The sequence below is a fragment of the Heteronotia binoei genome, chromosome 20, assembly GCF_032191835.1.
Source record: "Heteronotia binoei isolate CCM8104 ecotype False Entrance Well chromosome 20, APGP_CSIRO_Hbin_v1, whole genome shotgun sequence".
Classification (NCBI taxonomy): domain Eukaryota; kingdom Metazoa; phylum Chordata; class Lepidosauria; order Squamata; family Gekkonidae; genus Heteronotia; species Heteronotia binoei.
Genome location: NC_083242.1, coordinates 24,013,570 through 24,034,705, shown reverse-complemented (window position 1 = coordinate 24,034,705; position 21,136 = coordinate 24,013,570). Strand labels below are relative to the sequence as shown.

Genomic DNA, 21,136 nt, shown 5'->3' with positions numbered 1-21,136 from the left:
GATCGGGCCCACGCAAGCGCGACCAGACTCCTCATTGTTTATACGAGGTGGGAGGAGAAAACCGAAGCTGCTCCATGACAGCGCGGCTTGCTTCAGAGTAAACTCGCGTGGCACGGCTGCTGGCAGACCTTCCCAACCTATTAAGGCCTAGCGCCATCTCTCGCACCCTTAGCAACCGACAACTGCAGCCCGTAGCAACCCCGCGAGCCTCCCCCGCCCCCTCCCTCTCCACTTACACTCTCCATCAACTAAACAGCCCCTTCCGTGGTAGGCCAATCGGGGGGGGCGGACCTCTCAGAGGCCCGCCTCCACCTCCCGATCCAATTGGTCGAGGCCCAGCCTCCCCATATGCCATTGGCTCCGAGCCGCACTTGGCGCCTCCGATTGCGGCCTGCCATTGGCTCGTCTCAGGGTGGGCTGGGGGGGGAGGTCTTGTTTTAAATCGCCAGCCGCCCCAGCCGGCGTGCCACGTTGCTGCGGCGGTTGGCTTCTGTTGTCCGCCAGCGATGCTGGGCTGAGTCGAGAGGGGCGGTGGCTGCCGCCGTCTTCGGCAGAGTCCGGAAATGGTCGGGCGGGTTCGGGAGAGGGCTTTTTAAAGGGAGCGGAGCCGGTCGTGTGGAGTCGCGGGGGAAGGACAGTTGGCCGCCGCATCTCCGAGAAGGGGAGCCGTGGCCGGGCCCCCGGACGACGCGATGCTGACCGACAGCCTGGTGGAGGAGTTCGAGATACGAGAAGATGAGCCTTGGTACGACCAGCAGGACCTGCAGCAAGGTGAGGGGAACAGACAATAGGCAGCGGCGGAGACGGAGGAAACGCCCGGGGTGGGAGAGGGAAGGAGAGGAGGCGCTGGAGTTTTAACTGGGAGGGAAACATGGGCGTGGAGAGGTTCCGGCGAAGAGTTATTTTTGGGGGGGGGGGGGCGTCTTTATTATGGGGCGCACCGCCTCTTTCTTGGGAGGGACGGTGGCTCAGTGGGTAGAGCATCTGCCTGGTAAGCAGAAGGTCCCAGGTTCAATCCCCGGCATCTCCAACTAAAAAGGGTCCAGGCAAAAAGGCGTGAAAAACCTCAGCTTGAGACCCTGGAGAGCCGCTGCCAGTCTGAGCAGGCAATACTGACTTTGATGGACCCAGGGTCAGATTCAGTAGAAGGCAGCCTCATATGTTCATATGTCTAAGGGGAGGGACAGTGGCTCAGTGGTAGAGCGTCTGCTTGTTAAGCAGAAGGTCCCAGGTTCAATCCCCGGCATCTCCCAACTAAAAAAGGGTCCAGGCAAGTAGGTGTGAAAAACCTCAGCTTGAGACCCTGGAGAGCCGCTGCCAGTCTGAGAAGACAATACTGACTTTGATGGACCCAGGGTCTGATTCAGTAGAAGGCAGCCTCATATGTTCATATGTCTAAGGGGAGGGACGGTGGCTCAGTGGTAGAGCATCTGCTTGGGAAGCAGAAGGTCCCAGGTTCAATCCCCGGCATCTCCTACTAAAAAGGGTCCAGGCAAAAAGGCGTGAAAAACCTTAGCTTGAGACCCTGGAGAGCCAAGGGATGGTCGCTCAGTGGTAGAGCATCTGCTAGGTAAGCAGAAGGTCCCAGGTTCAATCCCCGACATCTCCCAACTAAAAAGGGTCCAGGCAAAATGGTGTGAAATACCTCAGCTTGAGACCCTGGAAAGCCGCTGCCAGTCTGAGTAGACAATACTGACTTTGATGGACCGAGGGTCTGATTCAGTAGAAGGTAGCCTCATATGTTCATATGTCTGGGAGGGACGGTGGCTAAGTGGTAGAGCATCTGCTTGGTAAGCATAAGGTCCCAGTTTGAAACCCCAGCATCTCTAACTAAAAAGGGTCTAGGCAGGTGTGAAAAACCTCCGCTTGAGACCCTGGAGAGCTGCTGCCAGTCTGAGTAGACAATACCGACTTTGATGAACCGAGGGTCTGATTCAGTATAAGGCAGCCTCATAGGTTCATATATGCATCCCCCCCCCCCACCATCACACACACACACATAACGGTGCCTCAGAGCACAGGAATGTCCCAAGGTTTAACTTTTTGGATGGGGGAAAAAAACCCCACAACAACCCCTCTCTCCTTTCCCTATCCCAGGTGCCTCAGAGCATAATACAGTAGAGTTGGAAAAGAGGAGTTTTATTTTGCTTCAGTAACATTCTTCCCAAAGTGGCTTCCCGCATCCTCCCCCCCCCCCGCCTCCCCTTGGTGTGGAGAGCAGTTTGGTTGTAGTTAAGTCTGCAGATTCTTATCTGGGAGAACCGGGTTTGATTCCCCACTCCTCCACTTGCACCTGCTAGCATGGCCTTGGGTCAGCCATAGCTCTGGCAGAGGTTGTCCTTGAAAGGGCAGCTGCTGTGAGAGCCCTCTCAGCCCCACCCACCTCACAGGGTGTCTGTTGTGGGGGAGGAAGGGAAAGGAGATTGTAGGCTGCTCTGAGACTCTGTCCTTGAAAAGGCAGCTGCTGTGAGAGCCCTCTCAGCCCCACCCACCTCACAGGGTGTCTGTTGTGGGGGAGGAAGATAAAGGAAATTGTGAGCCGCTCTGAGACTCTTCGGAGAGGAGGGCGGGATATAAATCCAATTTCTTCTTCTTTTAATTCTCGCTGCAACAGCCCTGTGAGGTAGGGTTCAGGCTGAGCATGTGTGCCTGGCCTCAAGGGCACCCATGGAGCTGCCATGGCAGAGTGGAGGTTCGGATCTTGGTCTCCTGGATCCTAGTTCAACCGTGGGGCCCTGAGCTTTTCCCACATTTGGAAACTTCTTCTCAGCAAGGAAGTCATTTTAAGGTTTAGAACAATGAGAATGGGTGAAGGAGAGAAATGTGATTGGCCTTTGAATGGATCCACTGGGAAGATTTTCCCCTCATGGAGGTGAATGGGGTGGAGCTGGCAGTGTAAATTTATTGTTCATGTACATTATTTTTTTTTGGGGGGGGGGTGAGTCTTTGTGATGGAGTAGAGTTGGAAGGAGTATGGGTGATGCAGGATGAAGAAAGAGCACTCAAGAAAGCGGGAAGGGGAGAAGACTGTAAGTCCTAGTCCAGTGGTATAGATGCAAGGACCTTTAAATCCAGTTAAATTCTTATTTGGCTATTTTACCATGCATGAAAGTCAGTCAGCTGGTTCAGGAATTACATCAGCAGGGAGTATTTCCAAGCTGCCACAGATTTGGGTAGTAGACTGCATTGAACTTGGTGGGATTAAACTTCTGTGTAAGCATGTGTTAGATCGAGGCGGTTTTGGATTACCCCTTCCACATCAGCCAGTATCAAATGGGTATCCTCCACTGTTTTTGTCCACATTTGCGAGAAGCAGAAATTCGTGTTTGAATTCCAGTGCTATGTGTGTTGGCTTCTGCCCAAATGAGATACTTGGGGCATGGTACATTTATGGTAACAAACTTCTGTGAGCCAGACCTGGCAATGGAGAATAATACTTTGTGTGTGTGACAGAGTGCACTATAGCTCCAGACAGCTTCTGTTGCAATAAGTTATAGTCTTCAAGGTGCCACAAGATTTTTTTGTACTGAAGTTAGATCAAGTCATGGTGCGTTTTGGGAGTACTTCTAAATTAATTTCCACTGAACTGGAGAACCATGAAAGTCCTTCAGCTTTCTACTTGGACTTCAATGAAATTGCCTTTAGATTAAATTAAAACCCTCTTGTTACAATTTAAGCTAGGGCGGTGTGGTTTCAAAAGGTCTTCAGGAATTAAAAAAAGAACTAATTTGATCTATAAACATGCTGTGAAGCTGGCTGAACCGTACTGAGTGCTACTGAAATGCATGAATATATACAAAAGAACAACCAGCAAGGCACGGAAGATGTATGCATTGTGTGGGAGAGTTGTGGAGGCTCAGAAACAGAGAACAGAGATCCTTTTTTATGGCAAATGAAGTATTAAAAGTGCTGCTCAGTGCTTGTTCGTATCCAAGATGCAGCATTATACTTTTCCTTTCACCTCAGAAGCCATCAGGTGTAGCATTATCATAAAACTCTTGTGTAACATCATCTCTGGATGCTAGAAAGAGAACTTGCCTTAAATGCTGAGAGGCATTTTCCCCAGTCAGTTTAATACTGGCTTTTGAAGGATTCTGAATGAAACATTCTCTGTGAATTGGAGAATCCCCTGTACTGGTTTAAGTTGTGCTGCCTTGACATAAGACAATAAATTGTTTTACTTAGTGCACACCTGTGCTCAAAAATAGAGTATGCTCTTCAAGCAGGGTGCCAAAGTTGCCTCGGACTATTTGGAACGTAAAGCTTAGAATAGCACATGTATGAGACGTACTCATACAGTCAAAATAAAGCAGTCTGTTATACCACTGTTTGCATTTGAAGCCCCAATAATTAATGTCTGTTTGAACTTTGTCCCTCCTGGGAGTGCTGAAGATCTAACTTTATGACATCCAGTTATTCTTATGGCAGTCTTCCAGTTAAATGGGTAATTAAAAGCTGAAGAGATGTACTTCATAACAAATCAAATACATATTCCTAAGCCTCTTCGGTGAAAAACTATGTCCTTTGAAAGAATTGGTTAGACATACTGCAGCCAAAAAATGTGCTCTGTACTTTCATCCCAATCGAGAATAAAAATGTGTATCTTTGCTTTGGTCTGTTTTGAGCTTTAGTGCAAGTAAGAAAACCCAGTTGGGGCTGGCAGAGAAACAACAGTATTGCATTTAATATAGTGTTATCTAGACAACTGTACTAAACAGCATCGGTTTCCCTTGTATGTTATACTTTGTATTGCTTGCAGTGTGAAATTTGTCTCATTTTGCTGCCTTTGTGTTTTGCTATCTCAAGGCTGTTTTATTTTGTTATGACACTAAAGTCTTCTGGGATTAATTGAAGGCAGGTGGGTAGGAAGAAGGGAGGCCTTACAATTGGGTTTTTGTTTCTAGAAATATTTTATCAATGAATCTGCGCTGGGAATCTCAGTGGTAAAAGGATAAAATAGATTGAACGAGGCTGCTGCTTTTCATAGGGATACTATTTTCTGCTCAGTATCTTTCTTACAGCAGTAAGCCTAATCCAGTCATATATTTTGAGAAATGGATAATCAAGTTACATCTTGGAATTTATGTAGAACAATTTGAGCAGAAGCTCGGGAGATTCTGAAAACCATGTGTGCCTTGGACTTCAGGTTTTCTGTACCTGAATGTTGGCATATTTTTCTGTGACACATCTCTAGCTGAAAGCGCCTCCCACCCCAGGTATTGGGGTTAGATGGTGGAAACACCCCTCTGTCATCATTGCCTAGACTTGCCTGCTGTTGAAGATAACTTTAACTTATCATTTCAGTTGTCTTGTCAACTAGTTTAAGAATGATTATGCTGAGAAGCAGTACATAAATGTTTTCAAGCTACTTAGGAAGCCTGTTATTAAAAAGTGGATCCAGACAACTGACGTGATCTAATGTCTGACTTTCCCTGTTACAGCAGCAGTGTTGGTGCAACCGGCTCATTACTTAATTGCTGTTCTGTGTAAATGCAGTGTAGCTTTGCTTTGGCTTGAAAGCTCCAGATGTAACAATTATAACATAATGAGAGGCAGAGCCACTTTCCCTAATTTACTAAAGAGTACTGCATAATGTTAGTGATATGCAATAAACAGACAGACAAAACTTCAGATAAAATATCTTCCTTGTGGAAGATTTCTAGAGGAATTAGATTTCAGAAAGAAATACTAGTTCTCGTTCCTTTATACTTCCCATGCTAGCACCCTTGCCTATTGGGTTCATCCACAGTATCAAGTACATATTTGTTACCCTGTGTGCTGGCAGAATAATGCACTTTCTGAAATAATAATCTATATTTTGCAAACTATGCGCAAGCTGACCAGTTGTAACAGGAAAATATTGGGTATTATAGGAAAGTGGGCTGTTTTTCCACTTCTCCCTCCACCCCCGGCAGATATTAGCTACTGAAGGCATAGCAGCTTTATCTGGGGAAAAACTGGTAACTATAAAACTTGGCTTTAGATTATAAAGCCGGTATTGTACATCTGGTTTGTATCAGAAGCAGAAACTTCAGTGTTGTGTTGGGAGAAAGGCAGGTTTATAAATGGGTAAAGCACAATAACTTGGGACCAAGGCTGATATGACTCTTTGATCTTTATCTAAACCCTAATCAAGGCTATATCTCCAGTTCAAATGATGAAATAGAGCAAAACAAGCTTGCACAAAAGTAAACGTTTAGATGACGAGGACTTTTACTAGCGCAAAGTTTGTGTCCAGTGGCACCTTTAAGACCAACAAACTTTAATTCTGGGTATAAGCTTTTGTGTGCACACGCAGAATTAAACTTTGATGGTCTTGAAGGTGCCACTGGACTCAAATGTTGTTCTGTAGCTTCAGACCAACATGGCTACCCACCTGAATCTACTTTGATAGTGCAGTTACCAGATTTGTTGACTTGTCCTAATGAACAGCTACATTGAATGTTTGTGTCAGGATCTTATAATGTCACATATTAGTAATACAAGTGTTCAGTTTTTGGAATTGAGGAGACATGCATAGGGCTTGATATATGATCCAGTGAATCTTGGATATGTTATTAAAATCCCTTTTAGTGCCAAACTTCCAAATGTATGATAGTGGACAAAATCAACCTCTGAACCTTTGATCTAATGGATGTTTGGCAAAAATTAATTGTGCTTGTTCAATATCTCCGAATTTGAGAGAAGTTGGTTGGGGCTATAGCAGAATACTTTGTGCAACGTGTTTTTCCATGGAAGGTACTTAAAATAAGTACATCTTGGAAGGGCTTTACAAACTGTTCACCTCTTTTTTCCATCCCACAGTGATGTATTGAGGAGAGAACTTCTTTGAGTCAATCTTAATTTTCAGGATTATTCCAGGTCCTGTTACTCTTCATTGCCAATCTGTCAAACAAAACATGCTTTTTTTTTGTACATTGTTCATCTTAAAAACAAACTGCACATAATTCGTTTTTAGATCTCTATCTTGCTGCTGAACTTGGGAAGACGCTGCTGGATCGGAACACAGAGTTGGAGACATCACTGCAGCAGATGTATGCAACCAACCAAGAGCAGCTGCAGGAGATAGAGGTAAATCCTGAAAAGCAATAATAGATAAGAAGCATCCCTGGTCAAAGTTGCGGGGACGTGATTACAGTTCTAGTAGAGCTGGTATGATTCAGATGAAGCTCCGAATTGCAAGTACGTCCTCTGCCATGAACCCACGAGGTTTCCATAAGCTAGCCACTGGTAACCAGCCCCCAATTGCAGTATTTTATTTTTGATTAATTTGCCTTATTGAGACTCAGTGCTAGTTACACAATATAAATCAGAGCAGTGAATAAAGTTAGACGTCTGATAAACAAAGTAGCAGGATTGCAGAAGTCGGAAAACAAAATGTAGATATGATATGCTAAAAATGCCAACGAAGTAGAATTACATGAGTTGAAAGACAATGCTGTAGTGAGAGGGTATGATGACCTAATTGTAATCTTTATGAGATGTATGTGAAGTATTCTGACCACAGTGCATTGCCAAACTGCTAAAGGTTGTGACTAAAGGTTACAACCTTAAATTTTAATGCATCCCAAAGTGGAGAAACTTAGCAGTAGTGTATAACAACACTGTTTTTGTTTTTTGTTGAAACTTCTGCTCCCTTTGATTTATGAGCTAGGTGAGATTAATATGCATTAAACATGAACATAAACTACAGCACACTATGTTCAACTGACAAGTGTACTACTTTTGAAAGTTATTTTTATTTCCGCCCCATTCTGTTTTTAGTAGGGACCTAAAGCTGGTTAGATTTTATTCTCAACCCTGTGAGGTAGATGGGATTGAGCTACTGGCCCAAGGTTAGCTAATGTGATTCCCTGGTAGATGAAGATTCAAATCTGGCTGTCCCAAATTCTAGTCTGATGCTCTCGCCCTGCACCTCTACTGAAACACAGTAAAACGGGCCCCACCAGTCTCAGGTTAACTGGCTCTCCAAATTGAAGTGTGGGGAGTTCGCGCATGTTGCTTATTTCTTTACTAAAGGGTTTCTGTGAGGATAACCTAAAAGGCATATTGTACAAATGTGAATACCGACACATTTCTTGTAGCATCAGCTTGCATGGCTACAGCTGTTTTCATCCAGTGTGTTACTATACACAGGGGAAACAATTCTGAACACTGTAGTTTTATACCAAACTCAAGCACAGGGATTCTCAATAGCCATAACTATTGTTAATACAGTAAAATCTATTGCAGGGGTGTTGAACACATTTGTTATGAGAGCCAGATCTGACATAAATGAGATCTTGTTGGGCCAGGCCTTGTGTGTCATAGAATGTCATGCCAGGTAGCAGAGATATAAACTTTATAAAGGACACACACAAAGATTTTTTTTTTAAATGCTTAAAACTCATTGGTCTTAAAGATGCTTTCTTTGTATCTCTCCCATATGTATCTCTCCCATCTGGGCAAAGGAAGCTCTGGCCCTTTCCTTCCTCCCCTAGGGGACCAGGAGGGGGAGGAGCATCAGCCAGTAGAAGGTAGAGAGGCTTGGCTCAGTAGCTCTGCTGTGCAATTGAGAGAGCCTGGCAAAGCAAGCTATCCCTCCCTCCTCCTCCCCCCCAAGGAGGAGAAAACAGAGGCTTTGCTCTGTGGTTCCTGTGCGATTGAGCAAGCCATGAAAAGCAAGCTGTGATACAGAAGGAAGCAAGAGAGAGGGGGAAAGAAACAGATGGCAGCCTGTTGTTTGAGGGCCTGATAGGAGCAGTATCTGTTAATCTTTGTGGTGCCATAAAACTTGTAATACTCACTAAAATACACACTGCCAAAGAGATTTGATTCATCCTTGCAAACTAAAAAATCAGTTAGCTGTTAAGTTCTATGGAGATTAAGCAGTGTTCAAGCTGATCATATGCTTATTTACTCATCCCACTGGGTTTAGTAGGGTTTATTCCCAGGCATATGTGCCTAGAATCATTGCCTTAAACTGAATAAGACCACTTGCTTGTCCAGCCCAGCATTGGCTGCTGACTGGCAGTAGATTTCAGGTAGCAACAGTAGTCAAGGCAAGCTCTCATATTTTTACCTGGGTGTGCTAGCATCTCAGCTCTTGAAATGCTGTTCCTCAGGGATGACAACCATCTGGAACTGGAGATCTATGGGAGGGAGAGGGAATCAGGCTAAAGACATTCTCCTCCTGTGGGACATAAGTTAATGTTCTTGGAAAACTTGTCAGGCCTATTGATTTTTGTAACAAATTCTTTTGGGTAGGGATTTTGAACTAAGCATTTACTACTACTTCATTAAATTTATAGACCACCGTTCCCCAGAGGGCTCAGAGTTGTACACAACATAATTTCAGTTTACAGTAAAATCAACAGGACTTAATGATGGCATAAAATTGCTTTGTTCCCACCCTCAGGAAGATCAGGAACTGGTCAAGGAGGAGGCCATAATGAGAGACACAGATGTCCTTGGTGGAACATCTTTGTTTTACAAGCCCTGTGGAACTGAGCAACACACTTGCTAACCAATGTTCCCTCTAAACTGCAGAGTCTTGTGGGCAAAAATTTTACTTTGTGAGCTATTGGCATTAAAGTTGTGAGCTCCTGCATAAATTATTGTGCTCTGGGGTCATCCTTCCTGAGCTAAAACAAAAATGTGTGAGCTGGAGGCTAAAAATCTGTGAGCTAGGCTCACGCTAACTCAGCTTAGAGGGAACATTGTTGCTAACTAACATAATAGCAAATGTGTGGTGTTTGTAAGACGCTAAAATACTATGCACCATGTTTATTTTGTGGCAACCCCCCCTTTAAAAAAAAAAAGTACGAATTATGGATCGGTCTGAACTTCTGCATGTTTTATGAAATGCCTTCAGTACAAAATATTATGTTTGGACAATATTTGTGCTTGTTGTAAAATTATGCATTTGCTAAAAATTTGAAAAGGCAAATGGGTCCAATTACCAAATAAGCCTAAATAAATTCAGTTGAGATTAAACTTGACTTCATGTTTGTTTCCCTGGTACTACAAGATAAGGTGTGGTCAGTTTAGTAATTCTTAAAGTTGAGGTTGGGGGTCAGATTAGGTTATATGGTTTACTGGGTCTTTAATATGAAGCATTTTAGTGAAAAATGAGATTTTGATATGAAGCATATTAGTGAAAAGAAATCTACCCCTCCATATTAGACCCATTGCTCTTATCCCAGCAATTAGTACTAGAGACAGCTAAAGTGTAATTAATGAATGTATGTGTACACATTCTCTCCCCATTTTTGAGGCAAACAGTTTGAAGCTGTAAAGGACAGATGTTTTGTTTTTGCTGCTTTTCTATTGGTATGTCTAACCTTTTGCTAAAGTACTTCTGAATTTATTTGTGGTTGAGAAACTGTAGTAAAGTTCTATCTCTATTATAACAGACAGAGTTAATCTGCTTCAGATTACCCTGAGATTCTAGCTGCTGCTCGAATCGTGACCCTGAGTTGAGTATAGCCTGAGGTTAATAGCTTCCTAATTGATTCTTGTAGGGCAAAGGTGGTGAGTGGCATTATAAAATGAGGTTATAATCTGTTACACTTCTACACACATAAGCAAGGGAGTGGAGAATTCTAAAGTACAGAGTATTTGGTTATGTAATGAACAGGCTACTTATGAGAGCAGACACTCTTTAAATAAGACATCATACTCAGATAACTCATAACTGTACTAGGGTTGCCAATCCCCAGGTGGGGGCAGGGGATCCCTCGGTTTGGAGACCCTCGCCCCGCTTCAGGGTCATCAGAAAGCGGGGAGAGGGGAGGGAAATGTCTGCTGGGAACTCTATTACTCCCTATGGAGATTTATTCCCATAGAAAATCATGGAGAATTGATCCGAGGGTATCTGGGGCTCTGGGAGGGCTGTTTTTTGGGGTAGAGACACCAAATTTTCAGTATAGCATCTAGTGCCTCTCCCCAAAATACCCCCCAAGTTTCAAAAAGATTAGACCAAGGGGTCCAATCCTATGAGCCCCAAAAGAAGGTGCCCCTATCCTTCATTATTTTCTGTGGAAGGAAGGAATTGAAAAGATGTGCCGTCCCTTTAAATGTGATGGCCAGAACTCCCTTTGGAGTTCAATTATGCTTGTCACAGCCTTGATCTTGGCTCCACCCCCAAAGTCCCCAGATATTTCTTGAATTGGATTTGGCAACCCTAAACTGTACAAAACTTCAGACTTGGATGTTATGGGCAACTTGTTACCACAGATTACTATTTCTAATAGTACTGATTAGTACAGTTTAGTTACTGTGAGGAAGGTTGCTAGAGTGCTGAGTAATTGCCATTCCAAAGGGGGGTGGGGGTGGGAAGCAGTTCAAACTTAAAAGATGTGAACTACTTTGTGGATCTTGCAGTAAAAAAATCCTAACAATTCCATAGTTTTTGTTGTGCACAGGTACCCTTTTTGGAGTTGTAGTACTCTTGGAACATGAGGTTGTGTAATAGGAAATTGAAATAGAAACCCCAGGTGTCAGTCTAAGGTGTTTCTTGGGAAAGCAGCTTAAAATTAGCTGTCCAGTGTTTTGTTTTAGCTGCTTTTCTATTGGTATTTTCCAAACCTTTAGCTGGAGATATTTTATCCTAGGCTGTTTAACACCAGTTCTCACCAATTAAAAACAAGCCTGTATTTCTTGAATAAAGAAGATTATGCTGAACATTTCAGACAGATTTAAATAAATCTGGAGCATGTTGACTTGGATTACAAAAGTACCAAGTAATTAAAGTCCTAACAGGAAGTTTGTGAATTAGAATAAACTGGAACTCCTTATCAGGTTTAAAACTAAGCTATTGTTAACTTGCATTATTTCCAGGCTATACCCGAGTTTAGCCCTGTAGTTCTATTACTTCTGCCAAGCCTTTAATCATTATGATTGTGGAGTTTGGCTTTATAGCTACCCTGTGTAATCTTGGCTTCTTAGAAGTACCAGTGTCTGTTGCACAGATATCGCTCTATTATATAACTTGGTAATAGTATGAGTTGAGCAGTAATACACTGGCAAACGCTGATCTTAAGACCTGTGTATATCAACCTCAGTGGTCCTTCAGAAATTACTTGAAAAAGTAATTGTATGGTGCCTCCAGTCCAGTAGATGTATTTTTATCAGAAGTGCTAACAGTAAAATCATTTTGCAGTATCTTACAAAACAGGTGGAACTCCTGCGTCAGATGAATGACCAGCATGCCAAAGTTTATGAACAGCTCGATATCACTGTTAGAGATCTAGAAGATGCTAATCAAAAACTAGTTCTGGATAGTAGATCTTCACAGCAAAAGATCTTAAGGTAATACGGTGCTGCAAGATTCTGCTTTTCCCTCTTGAAGAGATGTGCCCCTACTTTAGAATGGCTAGATCTCAGGGCCTACTCAGTATACCCCATTGTCCCTGGTATTTTATTTGAGATGATATCTGGAATGAGACGTAGACTGGATGCTCCCTCCCACACTAGTCTGAGTGCAGAATCACATGGAGGTTCTCCTAAATTCTGTAAGACGAGTCTGACTAGATAAGCCTAATATGACTGTTTGTGAGGTCCTGCAGTGCGTTCCTGATCTTATCAGAAGTATAGTGTCCAGATCATGTGAAGTGATGGTATTGCTGTACTCTGCTCTGGTAAGACCTCACCTAGAGTATTCAGTTTTGGGCACCACATTTTACGAAGGATAAAGACAAGCTGGAACGGGTCCAGAGGAGGGTGACGGGTCTGAAGACCAAGTCCTATGAAGAAAGGTTGAAGGAGTTGGGTATGTTTAGCCTGGAGAGGAGGTGGCTGAGAAGTGATATGATCACCATCTTCAAGTACTTGAAGGGCTGTAATATACAGGATGGTGTGGAGTTGTTTTCTCTATGGCCCCAGAAAGTTGAGCCAGAACCAATGGGTTGAAATTAAATAAGAGTTCCCAGCTTCCTGACAGAGGAGGAACAGGCTTCCTTGGGAGGTGGTGGGCTCTGCTTCCTTGGAGGTTTTTAAATAGAGGGTAGATGGCCATCTGACAGCAATGAAGATCCTATGAATTTAGGGGGAGGTATTTGTGAATTTCCTGTTGACCGCTGTTGATGTTCCAGACTTGATTTGTCCCTGATCGCTTTGTTGGTTCCCCCCCCCCCCAAATAGCCTTACTGAGACCATTGAAAGTCTTCAAACACACATCGATGACCTCCAGAGACAAGTGGAGGAGCTGAAGAACTCTGGGCAGTGTCGTGTGAACTGTGAAAGATCTGAGCAGCCGAGATCGGTTCATAGTTTTTCGTGCCTAAAAGAATTGTATGACCTTCGCAAGTAAGGCACAAGCTCCCATTAATGTGGTATTTTCTGTGAAAGGTGGATGACTGGTGTGCGATTGAGATATTAGAATAGAGCATGTGTTTACAAGAGAATTTCAAAGTGAATTAAAAGTCGAAGCTGTTGTTGAACTATCATTTCAAATTTTATTTGAGCCCTCTATCTCCCCGCAATAAAGTGTCTACGGCAGCTGACAAACTGAAGGAGCATAAAAGCAACTGATATAATTTTTCTAAAGCTTATCAAAATATCAGAAGACTTTTTTTGTAATGTGGCTCCAGCAGCAAGCCTGGTGTAACAAAAACTCTTCCTCTTGAGCTCTACAATTGACAAGGTGTTGGTGGGATGACTGGTGGGGTGAGAGCCAGTTTGGTGTAGTGGTTAAGTGTGCGGACTCTTATCTGGGAGAACCGGGTTTGATTACCCACTCCTCCACTTGCAGCTGCTGGAATGGCCTTGGGTCAGCCATAGCTCTGGCAGAGGTTGTCCTTGAAAGGGCAGCTGCTGTGAGAGCCCTCTCCAGCCCCACCCACCTCACAGGGTGTCTGTTGTGGGGGAGGAAGGGAAAGGAAATTGTGAGCCGCTCTGAGACTCTTCGGAGTGGAGGGCAGGATATAAATCCAATATCATCATCTTCTTCTTTGTAACTCTCTAGACCAGTTTGCTGGCTTTCACTTTAGCAATCCAGTTGGAGTCCCTCTCAGAATGAGGCTTCCTAATGCTTCTGAAGAGCTAGCATGCTTCCTCAGGAGGCAGTGGGCTCTCCTCCTTTGGAGATTTTTAACTTGGCTAGATGGTCATCTGATAGCAATTCTGATTCTGTGAATTTAGGCATATCATGAGAGGGAGAACAGGAAGGGTTGCCTCAGTGCTTAGTTCTCATGGCCCTTTCTTACATACCAAGGGAAATGCTGATTGCCACTTGGAGCCAGGAAGTAATTTTTCTTTTGACCAGGAATCCTGGACACTTTTTGCCCTCTTCTGGGCATGGAACAGGGGTCACTGGAGGTGTGCAGGGAGGTATTTGTGAATTTCCTGCATTGTTGGGTTGGACTAGATGACCCTGGAGGTACCTTCCAACTCTAAGCATGGGCAGATTTTCCAAAGAGCATGGGCAAATTTTCCACAGGCTGCCTTTGGTGTAGTGGTTAAGTGCATGGACTCTTATCTGGGAGAACCAGGTTTGATTCTCCACACCTCTACGTGCAGCTGCTGGAGTGACCTTGGGTCAGTCATAACTCTCTCAGAGTTGTTCTGCTCAATAGCAGTTCTCAGAGAGCTCGCTCAGCCCCACCCAGCTCACAGCGTGTTCTGTTGTAGGCAGGGGAAAGGAAAGGAGATTGTAAGCTGCTCTGAGATTCCATGTGAAAGGTGGAGTGTAAAGCCAATCGCTGCCTCTCTTCTTCCTCTCTAAGGTGGCCTATATCTTATTCCCTTTGGGCCAACAAATGATCTAGTGTGGCTTAAAGCCAGCTAGAGTTACACCTCTTACTTACTGTATCAGTATGCTGGAACTAGTACTGCAGCATGTGAATGTTATTGTCCTTGCTAAGAATCTCACTGATGCTGCAAAACAAAACAAAAAAGCCCCCAGCCTTGAGTAGAACTTTGCTTAGATTCCTGTGGTGCATTCCTTGAATTATCTTAATTTGAATGTTAGCAGTACACCTTGTATGGTAGAATTATCAGTTAAACAGGGTCTTATCTGCCTAAAGAAAATGGTCTGCATGGATTCCAGTATTCTTGTTGGGTATGAGTCTACCTAGCCTTGAGGATAAGATTAGTATTATAGGGTCAAAATGACTTTGGCAACCTGCCTGCAATTAATGAGTATACTTAGTATAAATGAGACTTTCAGAGACTAATGAGTGTCTTGGGGGGTGTCTCTCTGCAGGTATTTTGTTTATGATCATATTTTTGCGGAAAAAATTACATCTGTAGATTCGCAGATGAGCCCTGTAGAGGAAGAGAATCAGAACTTGAAGAAGGCAATGACTCTCTTGCAAGCCCAACTTGAGATGGAAAGAGAGAAAAGGGTGACTATGGAGGAAGAGTACAGCCTTGTGCTGAAGGAGAACTGTGACCTCGAGAGGAGACTGGTGGACGTTGATCTATACCGCAGCAGAGCTGAAGAGCTTGAGATCGAAGTGGCTGAAATGAGGCAGATATTTCAGTGTGAGAAACCATTTAGGAGTGGAGTGGAGAAGCTTGTTCCAGATTCTTTCTTTCTCTCCTTGAAAGACTCTCTAGAGAAGGAGCTGAGTCGGAGCCCTTCAAATGGCATGTCTTTGACTGTTCCGGAGCTTGAAAAAAGGGCTCTGAAAAGAAGCAGCAGTGAGACTTACTTGGGCAGCACTGTGGGTGGAGACCTCCTAAAGGGCCATGAGGAGACATGCATCCGGAGGGCTGAAGCTGTAAAGCAAAGGGGCATCTCTCTGCTGAATGAGGTTGATGCGCAGTACAATGCTTTAAAGGTCAAGTATGAGGAACTCCTGAAGAAGTGTCTGATGGATGAGGAGTCGGTGAAACACAAGGCCGTGCAGACCTCAAAGCAGTATTCCAAAGAGGCAAACATGGGCAACGGGACCATGGACATGCACGTTAGAGAACTGGAAGGCACAAGTGCTGATCTGGCCAACCTAACCGCTAATACGCCACCTGAGTACAAACTTCTGTTTAAGGAAATCTTCAGTTGCATCAAGAAAACCAAGCGTGAAATAGATGAGCACAGAGCAAAGTATCGAGCTCTCTCGTCTCAGCCCTAGTATCCTCCGTGTTTCCCTTATTACATAAGTCTGTATCACCTTAAAAAGAGGGTTTATGCAGCTCTCCTTGTTGACATGAAGCATGTTGTTGAATGTCTGTGTTCTAGAGTGTATGTAGGCTATTTTTGTTCTTAAGAATGGGTTGGATCTACTTAGGTATGTGCATTTTATGAAGAAAGCATTTGCTTCTTCCATGTGAGGGAAAAAAGAGACTTGCTCTAGAGGAGTCATTAAGGATGGTAAACTGGCAAAGAAATGTTACAGTCTAGTTAGTCTTTCTAGTGCAGGGAATTGACTTCTGCCTGAAAACATGAGAACCAAGAAGTAGAAGTATTCTGCTACTCCTGGATTACATTATTCTTTCAGGCCATTTTTGTGGCCAAAATTTAAAAAGTAGATACTGCTGTAGCCACTGAACACTGTAATTGTAAAATTAAGCTATGACATCTCTGGAAAGATACCATATTTGAACTTGTTAAGAAAGATTTTTTCAAAACTGTTGTCCATTGTAACTTGCATCAGTTACTGACTGGTTTTCATTGTATTGTTCCTGAAAAGCCAGTCAGATTTTTAGAAATTGCTGGAGGAGGCAGGCCCTTTGGTATGTTTTTTTCAATCTTGTTAAGTGTTGAAAGGATCCATTTAAGGGAGGAGGGACTATTAAATAGTTTCCATAAGCAAGCAAATATTCTGAGACTGATCTGAGTCCTTTTGCAAGAGGACTAAGTAAAAATGGCTTCCAGTGCTGTGTGCAATGCAGGATCTGTTTTTTCTCTGCATGCCTGAACTATGGCCGGCATGAGTTTTTATGCTTGGATCCATTTTAGTACGAAACATTCAAGTTGCCACACAGTGAACTTAAACCCAGATAACTCTCCTTTAGCAGAACCTGGGGGTGCCAGACAGCAGTCACAACCCCGTGCGACTGAAGTCAGTAACCGTCCATTGCATCAGATTCCCTTAGGATAGCAAGTCTGTAAAAGAGCCTGCAGTGTGAATTGCCTTAATGGGTGTATAATGTTTAGGATACTGTGTCAGGAGAGCAAAGACCGAGCACTGCAGATGATTCTGTTAGTTTAGTCAAGTGCATGGCCTGTAACTACTGGAGTCTATGAAAGGTTGTATATAGATGAACACAGGAAGAGACCATGATAGTAGAGGGGTTGTCCTCCACTCTGTTCTTTGGCCGCCCAAGTCTGTCAATGAAAATTTGCTGGGGATGCAGATTGAGAAGGTAAAGCAAGATTGGCTCTTTTGTGTAATTTAAGTTTAAATTCCTGGGCATAGCCAACATGAGTAGTAGGTACTGTTGAGTTTCTTAAAGCAGAAGAAAATACAAGCAATGCTAAGAAACTGGAAAGCAAACAGCACCACTAGAAAAAGTGACCGGGGGGGGGGGCCTCCAAGCCTAAATTGCATTGCAGCTAAATTGTAGTTGCTGCTGTTACACACTTTCCTGCCTTGTGTACAGTATATAATGGGTTTTCAGCATATGGAAACACACATTAAACTTATTTAAAGAGTTGTAAACTATTGTGAATATTTTGTGGAAAGCTAATAAATGTCTTTGGCAACTACTTGAAGTCTGCTGCTTTCTGGTCTCCCTGCATAGCAAGCATTAAAGTGACAAGGACCGCCCCACAAAGGGGAGGTCTGATTGCATTTATCTGGTCCCTCAAGGTTTAGGAGATGGAACTGAACGGAGGCCAAAAGTAGACTCAGCTTCTGTACCTATAAACAATATGTAAAGGAACTGGTTTGTTCATGATCCATATTCTGTAACAGGGCACATGAGAATTACCACAAATAAAATCCATTTAAAATGAATGAAATCAAAACATTCAAACTCTTTTTTAAAGAGATGAAGGATCAAAAGCAGATTCCTTCATCCATGGTGTTCAGGTCTGATCTTGTAGCATTGTCTGAAGGAAGCACATTAGGCTGACTTTGACCTGGATAAAGTCTGTTGTTCTCTTAAACCTTGGGTTTTATTGTCTCTTAGCTTATACAGCACCTTAAATGTATTACATTTGTAAACAGAGTTTCCCGTTGCTCTCAACATGCATTTGGGACAATTTGAGGTGTTTTCTGTGTTTCATTGAAAGGACAAAAAATGGATCACATGGACTAAACTCAGCTTCTCAGAAAATGTACAGTAAGGTGATACAATCTCTGCCATCAGTTTAGGCTAATTGCTTGTCTGCTTGCCTTACCATGCAGGCACGATCTGACTATGGTCTGAAAAATTCACTTTCTGCCTTATCTTTCTCAGTTTTATTAACCTGAACAATTGTTACCTCACAAGTTTGCATAACGTTCTGTGTTGTTTTAGTTAGCCCTAATAAAAGATACTATATGCGTTTTGTTCCTGTTTCTGGATTTTTGGCTGTAATATTTATGCAGCTGTTCAAAAGATTTTGCAGAAAGCTTTTTTGCAGGCCAGTAACAGAGGGCTAGTTCTGTACCAGTTAGACGAACATAAGAGAAGCCATATTGGATCAGGCCAATGGCCCATCCAGTTCAACACTCTGTATCACAGTGGCCTATGTATATATACACACACAGAATGGCTAATAGCCACTGATGGACCTCTGCTCCATATTTTTATTCAATCCCCTCTTGAAGCTGGCTATGCTTGTAGCCACCACCACCTCCTGTGGTAGTGAATTCCACATGTTAATCACCCTTTGGGTGAAGGACTTCCTTTTATCCGTTCTAACCTGACTGCTCAGCAATTTTCATTGAATGCCCACAAGTTCTTGTATTGTGAGAAAAGGACTTCTTTCTCTACTTTCTCCATCCCATGCATAATCTTGTAAACCTCTATCATGTCACCCTGCAGTCGACGTTTCTCCAAGCTAAAGAGCCCCGAGCGTTTTAACCTTCATAGGGAAAGTGTTCCAAACCTTTAATCATTCTAGTTGCCCTTTTTCCAATGCTATAATATCCTTTTTGAGGTGCGGTGACCAGACTTGCACACAGTACTCCAAATGAGACCGCACCATCGATTTATACAGGGGCATTATGATACTCGCTGAGGCTAGGCTTCAGACCTTGGAGCAGGAAGTCCACATGAAGTTTCCTTCTTGAGTCAGATGGTCTAGCAAGGTTAGTATTGTATAGTCTTGACAGAGAGTGGCTCTCTACTATACTACCTTAGAGTTGTCTTTAGCTGACATGACGACAAAGAGAAAATAGATTCCTTTGCAATGTGGTGTTGGTGGAGAGTTTTATGGATGCCATGGACTGGGGGGGAAAGCGGTTTAAGATCAAATCAAGCCTGACCCTTTCCCTAGAAGCTAAAATGACTCAACTGAGGCTATTGTACTTTGGCCATATTATGAGGAAAAAGGCTCAACATGAGATGAATCCTCAATAAAGGAAGCCAATAGCCAACAAACACAAAGTGACCTTTCTTTAGAGGCTTTTTTAAAAAAATTTTTTGACACAACATTCCTACTGAGGATCAATAAGCAATATGTTTCCAGATTCCTTAAATCAATGGATGAAATGTGGGAAAAGACAAATTACAAGATCTGAGAACACAATAGTACAATTGACAGTAAAACAAAATTACTTCACATGTCCTTGATTTTCCTATCCATAGGTCACATGTAAAGAAGTCTGCATTGAAAACAAAAAGGTAACGGTAGTCCCCTGTGCAAGCACCAGTTGTTTTCAACTCTCGGGTGACATTGCTTTCACAACATTTTCACAGCAGACTTTTTACAGAGTGGTTTGCCATTGCCTTCCCCAGTCATTTACACTTTACCCCCAGCAAGCTGGGTTCTCATTTGACTGACCTTGGAAGGGTGGAAGGCTTACAGCCAATCTAACGGGGCATCATCTTCAAAGGATTTCAGTATTTGTTTACTGTCAGGAGGGCCCACAAAGGAATTGGGTGTTTTCTAACGTATCAGGTAGACATTGAACAGGAGTAAAAGGATGCTGTGATTTACAGGAAAAAATATATTCAGACTATGCAAATGTAAACTCTCAATTTATTGGCATTAGTTACAAAAGAAAATGTTAGACCATGATCTTCTGTCACACTGAGGCTAGATTGTTTTGTTATCAAACAAAAATGAGAAGCAAAATATATTCAGTGTCCCAAATCAATCGTAGCGGTGCATGAAAAATCCAATTTTGTTCTTCCTGTTCACAGGGTGGCAGTTTGTGTGGTGTTTTTGTCCAAAATTTCCTCCCAGCATACATCAGGGTCTGTCCCCAAGACTGGAGGAAGGAGAGGGCTGTTTCATTTCCAGTCTGTTTCTTCTTTTTATCCTTTTCCAGGGACAGAGCGGACCTTGTGTCATGATGGCTGTTGTTGCACTGTTCCTTTAAGATACCACATCCCTCCCTGGCTTACACAGCAGTCCTGAAAAGCAAGAAAAACTGTTATGCATTGTAATCTTATAAAACCACACACACACGGTGATTCTCTCCCTTTATTATACACAACTAGAATTAAGGTCACATAGAAAAGACCATACAGGCAGGAACTAATAGCCCTTGCACATGAACATTAAGAACAATGATGTTGTATGACAGTTAAGATTATTATTCCTTTTCAAAAGGGAATAAACTGGTTACCTTTTCAGAAATGTGATGATCTGCATGTTCCAGTTCAGAGGCATGAATTGCTTATGGGTAGGAAATTGTAATTAAGAGTACTGGAAAATGGTTCAGTTGTTATGTTCACTGTTTAATGTTACTGGAGACACCTCACTGGCTGCCCATCAGTTACCAAGCTCAATTTAAGACACCAAGCCCCTCCTGCTTTCCACAGCAGTTTCACTTATCTGAACAGGGTCTTCTGCAGGTGCCGAACTGCAAATGGACAAAATCAACAACTGCCTACACTGCCTTGGCCGTCGTAGCCCCCACCTTGTGCAATGCCCCCTGCCTGAGGAAGTCAGCAAGGCTTTCACTCACTATGCAGGTGGGCAGCCGTGTTTGTCTGAAGCAACAGAACTAAGTTTGAGTCCGGTGGCAACTTGAAGACCAGCAAAGTTTAATTCTGGGTATAAGCTTTTGAGTGCCTGCACACTTTGAAAGCTTACATCCAGAATCAAACTTCC

General features: G+C 43.2%; 2 protein-coding genes and 1 non-coding gene across 3 annotated transcripts in view; 2 read left to right on the top strand and 1 right to left on the bottom strand.

The window, feature by feature from the left end:
* Nucleotides 1-444: 444 nt before the first annotated feature.
* On the top strand, nt 445-17,632 carry CDR2 (cerebellar degeneration related protein 2). The gene is made up of 5 exons (XM_060260964.1): nt 445-771; nt 6,959-7,071; nt 12,143-12,291; nt 13,123-13,287; nt 15,185-17,632. The coding sequence occupies exons 1-5, from the start codon at nt 693-695 to the stop codon at nt 16,053-16,055; spliced, it is 1,377 nt and encodes a 458-aa protein (XP_060116947.1). The 5' UTR covers nt 445-692; the 3' UTR covers nt 16,056-17,632.
* Nucleotides 1,177-1,253, top strand: TRNAN-GUU (transfer RNA asparagine (anticodon GUU)). Its single transcript has one exon. It is a non-coding gene; the product is annotated as a tRNA-Asn (tRNA).
* Nucleotides 17,633-20,038: 2,406 nt separating the features above from the next.
* The window catches only part of POLR3E (RNA polymerase III subunit E), a 40,082-nt gene continuing 38,984 nt past the window's right edge, over nt 20,039-21,136 (bottom strand). Inside the window, exon 20 of the mRNA XM_060260737.1 lies at nt 20,039-20,433. Coding sequence (XP_060116720.1) covers nt 20,368-20,433 — 66 coding nt within the window. The 3' untranslated portion in view covers nt 20,039-20,367. The remainder of the gene's footprint in view (nt 20,434-21,136) is intronic.

Excerpts from the sequence above, each read along its gene's own strand:
- CDR2 (XM_060260964.1), top strand. The coding sequence starts at position 693 with ATGCTGACCGACAGCCTGGTGGAGGAGTTCGAGATACGAGAAGATGAG. Across the intron at positions 7,072-12,142 it reads AGCAGCTGCAGGAGATAGAG|TATCTTACAAAACAGGTGGA; the intron begins GTAAATCCTGAA and ends ATCATTTTGCAG. Across the intron at positions 13,288-15,184 it reads GAATTGTATGACCTTCGCAA|GTATTTTGTTTATGATCATA; the intron begins GTAAGGCACAAG and ends GTCTCTCTGCAG.